Source organism: Atta cephalotes (genome assembly GCF_000143395.1).
Source record: "Atta cephalotes unplaced genomic scaffold scaffold00015, whole genome shotgun sequence".
In the NCBI taxonomy this organism is placed as follows: Eukaryota; Metazoa; Arthropoda; class Insecta; order Hymenoptera; family Formicidae; genus Atta; species Atta cephalotes.
The window spans coordinates 1,255,785-1,263,809 of record NW_012130079.1 but is presented as its reverse complement, the minus strand read 5'-3'; the positions used below and the strand labels follow the sequence as shown (position 1 = coordinate 1,263,809).

Genomic DNA, 8,025 nt, shown 5'->3' with positions numbered 1-8,025 from the left:
GTGTGTGTGTGTGTGTGTGTGTGTGTGTGTGTGTGTGTGTGTGTGTGTGTGTGTGTGTGTGTGTGTGTGTGTGTGTGTGTGTGTGTGTGTGTGTGTGTGTGTGTGTTAATCCAAATAAATTTTGCAGAAAATAGAATATAGACAAGAATAAAGACAGAATAAAAGATCATACTTGACTTATCTTGTCTTCCCAGCCCATCCGTTTTAAACCAGCAGCAGCTAATATGATCGCGGCATAGGGACCATTTTCATCGTTTAATTTTTTTAATCTAGTGTTCAAGTTACCGCGAATGTTCTCTATCTTTAAGTGCGGCATGTTCCGTGATAATTGAGCGGATCTACGTAAAGAGCTAGTACCTATTACACTATCTTTTGGCAATGTGGTTAATGTTTTATCTTTGAATTTCTTCGACATGACCACTGCGTCGCGTGGATCCTCACGTCTACAAAAATATATTGGCATTATTAATGAATATTAATATTTATTAAATAATTTTTTAAATTAATAATTTTTTAATTTAATTTATTTAAAATATAAAAACTACTTTTTTTTCAATTGATTTTATGCAAGTAGACAATTTTTGATAATACTATACATTTGAGTTAATAGCTTTGGCATTAACTTGTTACTAATATATAATTATTTTAATAGCAAAACAATAAAGTTAATTAAAATTAAAGTTGATTAAAATTTAGAAGTTAATTAAAATTGATAAGACTGAATACAATATATTTCTTTCAAGAACGATAACATATGTCTCCGGATTTAAATTTAAAATGTGCTCTCCATGTTGGAGCATTGATATGCAAAATAGCAAGTCAGCTCTTGCTGACGAGAAGCAACTAGACGAATGTAATACACAGTCAATTTAAGAGAGAATAGCTCGAATTTTACGACATTCAATATTATATGTCAGATGGAGCTTACTTTAATATTGCACCTAGAGCCATTCCTGCCGGCAGTGTTGTTGGCAAGTCTTTCAATGAATGCACGACGAAATCAACGCTACCATTTTCTAAAGCAAGTTCCAACTCCTCGGTAAATAGGGACTTCTCCCCGATCTTTGGTAAAGATTTATCCAGAATTTTATCTCCTTTAGTATTCATTGTTACTGCAATTTGATTTCAATTTGATAAAATAAAGTTTCTAATTTTATAAAAGTACATATAATTCGTAAAGTACATATATAAAAGTACATATAATTCGTATATATAATTCGATATATGCAAGTTATTTTGTTGACAATATATACGATAATGAATATTTCATTATATACCAGTCATTCAATATATAACAAGAAAAAGCTGTACTTATCAGTACTTCAAATATATTATATAGTGATATATCAAAGAAGGGGAGAAGTTGCGAGATTATCATGTGTGATACTGAGAAATTATGAAATCTGAACTTTTAAATTTCTTTAAAACAAATTTATTGAAGTTACACAGAGAATAACTAACATAACAATGAATAGTGCATGCACAGTTGTATAATTTGCTTACCTATTTCAAATTCTTTTTTTGGGTGAATTTCTTTCAAACATTGTATTACGTATTTAGTCTGTATCAAGGCCAACTAAAAGGTTTTCAAAAATACATTATTCATATTCATATTCAAAATAAAAAAACATGCTTCTTTGTATTATAATTTCATGTAATAAAATATAATTTAAAAAATATATAATTATATGTAAAATTGTATGGCAGAGTTGTTTATTTTCTAAATTGATATTTTAATTACACATTTAAAAAATCATTTTGCAATTATAATCTTTTATATAAGTTTAAATATTGTATTATCATTCATTGATGATAAACTAAAAAAAATTTTAAAACAGCTGAGTAATCTTATGCCAAGTACAATAACAATTCAGATGCGCAGTGATTACATAAAATTAATAATTGTCATCGATAAGAGATGACTTGAATCAGTCTTCTTAGTCAAAAGAGAAACGGAAATCATTCTTTATATAATAATTTACATAATGCGATTTTCTCAATGTTTTTTTTCCTTGTAAAACCGAAAAATCGGATTAAAAAAAACGAAAGCGTGCACTCACCTCGCTTTTCCGAGATCCAACTTGGATTACATCACATTTCTTATCGTCGTTCATTATTACGTTTTGTATACCAGGTATAGTCGAACGTTAAACTTTGGAATGTAGGTGTTAATAGATACAAGACATCAAGTATGAGAAAAATGATGGAAGAAGGAATGTGGAGATCTGAAAGATACTCTAATTGGGTCGAAGAACGTGAAACTTTCACTACAAATTAGGAACTGCGCTTGACCTTACGACTTCTTGCGTTTCTGCGAGCGAGATGTGCGAAGAAAAAAGACAAAATTATTCGGGGTTAATGTGCGTAGGCTGAATTCTTTCACAGTCACTGGCACTGCAGCAGAATGTGAAATTGATTAAGGAAGTTTTGGAAGAACGATAAAACTTAAACTACCGCCATAGCGAACGCAACGCGACTGCTGCGATTGATGAAACGGAGTAGAATATAAAATTATAAATAATCACGCGAGTGACACCACGTGCTGCCAAGATGTCGCTCGACATTCGTTGATAAACAAATCTGAGAAGGAATCTGATTTATCAATAGAAAATAATAATAGTATAAAAGTATAATAGTATATAAAATAATATAAAATAATAATGTAGTCGCGAATCTCGGAAATTAATTTATAATATCAGGAGAATATAATCTGTAAGAAATTATATTTTCTAAAATTTTGTTATTTCTGAGGAATTAGCTTAGTCACTAACGAGATCTATTTAAAATCATCAACTGAGCTTCTCATGCTGCATCATCGACGAGATATTAAGTCTGTTCTTTTTAGCTGAACTTTTGCAGTTTATCTTTCTTCTTCTTTCTTCTTAAAGAGACAAAGAAGAAAGATGAACTGCTGCAAAAGTTTAGCTAAAATAGGTTATAGGTTTGTTTTTATATTTGCACTATGTGTATCAGTTCAGAAAGTGCAGCAATAAAAAACAGACTTTATGTTCACATTGCTTACACCTTTAGGTCTATTCACAAAGAATGCAAACAGCAGATCTATTATTACCTCGTCGATGGATGAAGTAGAATCATGCAGAATGAATTTTGAGTTGAAAGTTTAAATTAATAATTGATATACGTTAATTGTGACATCGTTTCCATGTTTCCAACGTTTTCACCATGAGCGTTTCCAACATGAGCGAAGAAGTTAAACATTTTTCAGATTTGAAATTAAATTCTTGGCTCCTTGCACAATGCGAGTCTATGGGTAAGGAATTTTCCATAAAAATCATTAAAAACCTAAAATAATGCTCGATGATATATAAAATTTCCAATATTTGATATTCAATGTTAAATTTTTGCAAAATTGCTTTTTGAAATTGTACAGCTATTATTTTTAGGCTTAAAAAAGCCAACTCCCATTCAGCAAAATTGCATTCCTCGAATATTGGTGGGTGAAGATTGCATAGGTTGTGCCAAAACTGGTAGTGGCAAAACTTTGGCATTTGTCCTGCCTATTTTGCAAAAATTGTGCGAGGATCCATATGGCATATTTGCTCTTGTGTTAACACCAACGAGGGAACTAGCTTTTCAGGTGAAAAATTTTACTTTATTGTGTCATTGTAATATATATTGTTATATATTTATAGGATATTTTGGATTATCCTATAATAAATAATAATTTTAAATGTTTCGAAATAGAGAATAATTTCACCAAATGCAAAGGTTTGCATTTAATTATAATAAATCTTATTATTGGAATTATTTTAGATTGCTGATCAATTCGCCGCAATTGGCAAGGCTATCAATCTGAAAAAATGTATAATTGTTGGTGGTATGGACATGATGGTACAAGGATTAGAATTGTCAAAACGGCCACATATAGTTATAGCTACACCAGGTCGATTGGCAGATCATTTGGACAGCTGTGATACATTCTCCTTGCAGAAGATCAAATTTTTAGTATTGGACGAAGCCGATAGATTGCTCGGTGGCCATTTCGATGGACAATTGAAAACAATATTTGCCGCATTGCCCAAACAGAAACAAGTATTATTTTTCAGTGCTACTATGACAGATGCTCTGGATAAAGTAAAGCAAATAGCTTCTGCTGAGGTATATTTCTGCTAACACTGCAACTGTATGAAAGGGTGGAACCATAGTGATGTAAGTCATTTAAAAAAATTTTTTATAATTTTTAATTTTTGGTCTTGTGTGTGAAGAGTTTTTTATTTTATATTCTCATTTTCAAAGTCATAATTAAAAGACTTACAACATTATAGGTTTTTCCTCCTTTATGTATTATATTACATTCAATTTACCAGAATGGAACTTTTTATCCAGGTTTTTACATGGCAAGAGGAAGATGACTCTGGTATTGCCACTGTGAAGGAATTGGATCAACGTTACGTATTGTGTCCTAAGGATGTGCTCGATTCATATCTGGTAGAAATAATTAGGACGTTTCGTACTACGAACGAGGATGGTTCCATCATGATATTTACGGACACTTGCAAGTAAATAATTATTTTCGACACATAAAATTAATTATATATTTAGACTTAAGTAATTATTAATATCATTATTTTGTTATATTTAGACACTGTCAGTTATTATCTATGACGTTGAATGATGTCGGATTTACAAACGTGGCTCTTCACGCAATGATAAAGCAAAAGGAACGTTTAGCAGCACTAAATAAATTCAAGTCAAATCACGTACAGATATTAATTGCTACTGATGTCGCAGCGAGAGGTCTGGATATCCCCACAGTACAATTAATCATTAATCATATAATACCGAATGTACCAAAAGAATACATTCATAGAGTCGGTAGAACAGCTCGCGCAGGTAAAAACGGTATGTCGATAAGCTTGATAACTCCAAACGACATAAAGTTGTTGCACGCAATTGAAAATGTCATAGGCATTAAGTTAATGGAGTATAAGATAGACGGTGAGTACATATTCTGTTTTGCGCTTTATATATTTTTTAAATAATTAAAAATTGCATCTGATTATCTTTTAATTGATGCTAGACAAAGAAATCGTTACAATCTTGACGCAAATATCAGTGGCAAAACGGGAAGCAGAAATCAAATTGGACGAAACTAACTTTTATGAAAAGAAAATAATCAATAAGCAAAAGAAGTTAATCTTAGAAGAATTAGATGAAGGCCAACTGCCGGATGAGGTAGATATCGCCAAAGAGGAGAGAGAAAAATGTAAAAAGAAAAAGAAAAGAAAATTGTTGATGGAATCTTTTAAAAATAAAACAGCTAATATATATATAAACAATAAACTATACGATTGTGTAACAAACAATTAAGCCATATATAATTTGTGATACAATGACAAATAGTACTACTGTTATCTTTTCATTGTATTGCACTCAAGATTACAATTTGTATTTAAATAATAAAAATGGACGTTTATATCTCTATATGGATAATTATTTCAGAGATCAATTGTATAAAAATATGACTAAGATTTTTTATCGATATGATGTTTTTAAAAATATATTTTTCATCAAACTTGGTGTTGATTGCTCGCAAAATTTTATATAAATACTTTGTAAATTTAAATATACAAAATCGTCTATTGTCTATTATGCGTCTAGATATATTATGCATATGGCAAGTGTTAAGTGTACGAAATAGAATGTAATCGAAAAGGCAATTTCATATAAAAAATACAATTACATGAATGAATAGCGCACTTTTAAGATACTTAGAGACGCGCTCTAATCTTTTCTTCGTTTTGTATTAAGTTTAATTTTTGTAAGAATGCGTAGAGTTCAGCAACGTATTCTTTAGGGTACGTATAGAAGTGGGAAACGTGCGGCGATTCTTCGAATATCTTCATGTACGTCTGTAATACAAATATAGTATATATTTTTACATGATTCTGTCATGAGCTAGCAAACGCGAATCGTACCTTTATTCCTAAAGAATCCCACGTATCGCGCAAAGATAAATTGCTGGTTACAGCTCCAACGGGATCAGTTTTGCTTACAAACAATAATGCTGGTACGCGTAGTACGTTAGCAGCATGAAATACCTGACTGGATCGAATGTAATACTGTGTCGCTTGCTGGTGAAATGTCTTCATGTGATATCTGAAAATAAGAAAGAAAATAAATTGATATTATTCAAAGATAATTATTTTATCAATCCTATCCTGTGTTACTTACTCTACATATTTTCGTAACATAGACTGCAACATCATATTTTTCGGGAATACTGCACGAGGGAAACCAATTGCAATTTGACTAATATCAGCTATGCTGTCCCACACCTGTCCAACAATTCTGTCAGTAACAGTATTGTACTTGTCCTTGTTGTTTTGTATTAAATCCAAAGCTTCACCCCACATGTAACCGCCCACTGAAAACCCATGTAACAGAATTTGTTGGTAACTTTCGTTTTGCTTTAAGAAAGTTAACAAATCGGCTGCCACTAGCTGTAAATAAATTGAAAATTGTAATTGAAAATTGTAATGAAAATGTATATGGACTATCATTCGATAAAAAATGTTTCATGAATATGTATAAATATGTATAAACATACATAAATAGGCATAAATATTCATAAACATGTATAATTATATATAAAATATGTTCATACATCCTTTTTTCTTTTGAAAAATTATTTTTTGGTGTAATAGAAATAATAATAGTGAAAACATAAAAAATAATTAAAGGTATAATTTTGTTTGTTTTAAAAAAAACAAGTTTGAAAAAAAATTGCTCACACATAATTATGCACAATTTTATATGTATAATTATACATAAATAACTTTTTTACATTTCTTCAAACTTGATTTTTTCTAAAATAAATGGTGCGAAAATTATTTTTTAAATTATTTTTAATGTTTATGTTACTATTATTATTTCTATCACACTAAAAGGTAATTTTACAACAGAAAAAAAAATGTATAAACATGTACGAACACATTTCACATATAATTATACATGTTTATGAATATTTAGGCGTGTTTATGCATGTTTATACATATTCATAACAAATTTTTTACTAGGGCACAAACGCTGTAATTGCGTAATTTCTTTATCATGTATAAAATCTGTCATATAATGCTGACGTTGTCAAAAGTTACAGAATAGAGGCTTACAAAAGGTTTACAGAATAGAAAATAGATTCAATGTGTACTCTAAAATGTACACTTACCCTAGAACCCTTCGCAGGCCACAAAAGTTGCCAAGGCGTAAGGGATACCACCACTACGTCAAAACCTTGTTCCATATACAAATTAACAAACTTCATAACATGTCGTCGCTCTGATAATAGCCAAGTGAGAATCACTAACAAAGGGCGATTATTTGTTATATTTAGAGTCTGAGCAATGTTTTTAGATGAGATAATACGATTATTTTGTGTAAGAAATTCAATATTCTTTGAGACATGATGCGAGGATATTGTTCGTGTCAATTGTCCAAGACCCTAAAAAAAAACAGGTAAATGTGATAACAAAAAAGGTACATGATTAAATCATCATTACAATTGCAAATAAGAGAATACATTACCAAGTATGGATTTCGTTTTAATAACTGTGACTGCATGCACAAGCCAATCTGTCTTCCTGAAAAGGTATTGCATAAAGCTCTAACTATCATTGTGATAAAGGATCTTCTGTCTTTTTCATATACCTATAATAACAGAATATAAGAAATTAAATATATTAATTACTTCTGTAATAGAATTCTTTATTTATATACACAATTAAAAATCAGATTCGTGAAACTTCGAGATTTGAGTTTACAAACAATATTATAATTACTAATTGTTATTTTGCTATTAATATTTACCAATTGATTCTCTTTATAAATTCCACCCAAAGAATATCACTGTATGTGTTTAATAATTTAGTGATTCTGCTGACTGTATATAATGAATAATCCCTTAGGATTGGCTTGTCAATTATATCTCATATAATTATATCTCATATAATTATTTCATTTTTCAATTCTCCATCTCTCTTCTCTTTCTTTCACCGTGTCGTTTCG

General features: G+C 30.2%; 3 protein-coding genes across 3 annotated transcripts; 1 reads left to right on the top strand and 2 right to left on the bottom strand.

Moving 5' to 3' along the window:
* Positions 1 to 166: 166 nt before the first annotated feature.
* Positions 167 to 2,114, bottom strand: LOC105617978 (porphobilinogen deaminase). The gene is made up of 4 exons (XM_012199515.1): positions 2,061 to 2,114; positions 1,504 to 1,576; positions 929 to 1,112; positions 167 to 443 (listed from the first exon to the last, which is right to left on the bottom strand). The coding sequence occupies exons 1-4, from the start codon at positions 2,112 to 2,114 to the stop codon at positions 167 to 169; spliced, it is 588 nt and encodes a 195-aa protein (XP_012054905.1).
* A 1,069-nt stretch (positions 2,115 to 3,183) lies between these two features.
* LOC105617977 (probable ATP-dependent RNA helicase DDX49) lies at positions 3,184 to 5,277 on the top strand (the record flags this gene model as incomplete). The annotated part of the gene is made up of 6 exons (XM_012199514.1): positions 3,184 to 3,271; positions 3,405 to 3,598; positions 3,775 to 4,119; positions 4,348 to 4,520; positions 4,604 to 4,959; positions 5,042 to 5,277. Coding segments are annotated over exons 1-6 (1,392 nt in total), but the record flags the coding sequence as incomplete, so codon positions are not given.
* A 40-nt stretch (positions 5,278 to 5,317) lies between these two features.
* Positions 5,318 to 7,635, bottom strand: LOC105617976. Its single transcript, XM_012199512.1, has 5 exons — positions 7,546 to 7,635; positions 7,190 to 7,462; positions 6,196 to 6,464; positions 5,940 to 6,120; positions 5,318 to 5,873 (listed from the first exon to the last, which is right to left on the bottom strand). The coding sequence occupies exons 1-5, from the start codon at positions 7,633 to 7,635 to the stop codon at positions 5,733 to 5,735; spliced, it is 954 nt and encodes a 317-aa protein (XP_012054902.1). The 3' UTR covers positions 5,318 to 5,732.
* Between the last annotated feature and the right edge of the window lie 390 nt (positions 7,636 to 8,025).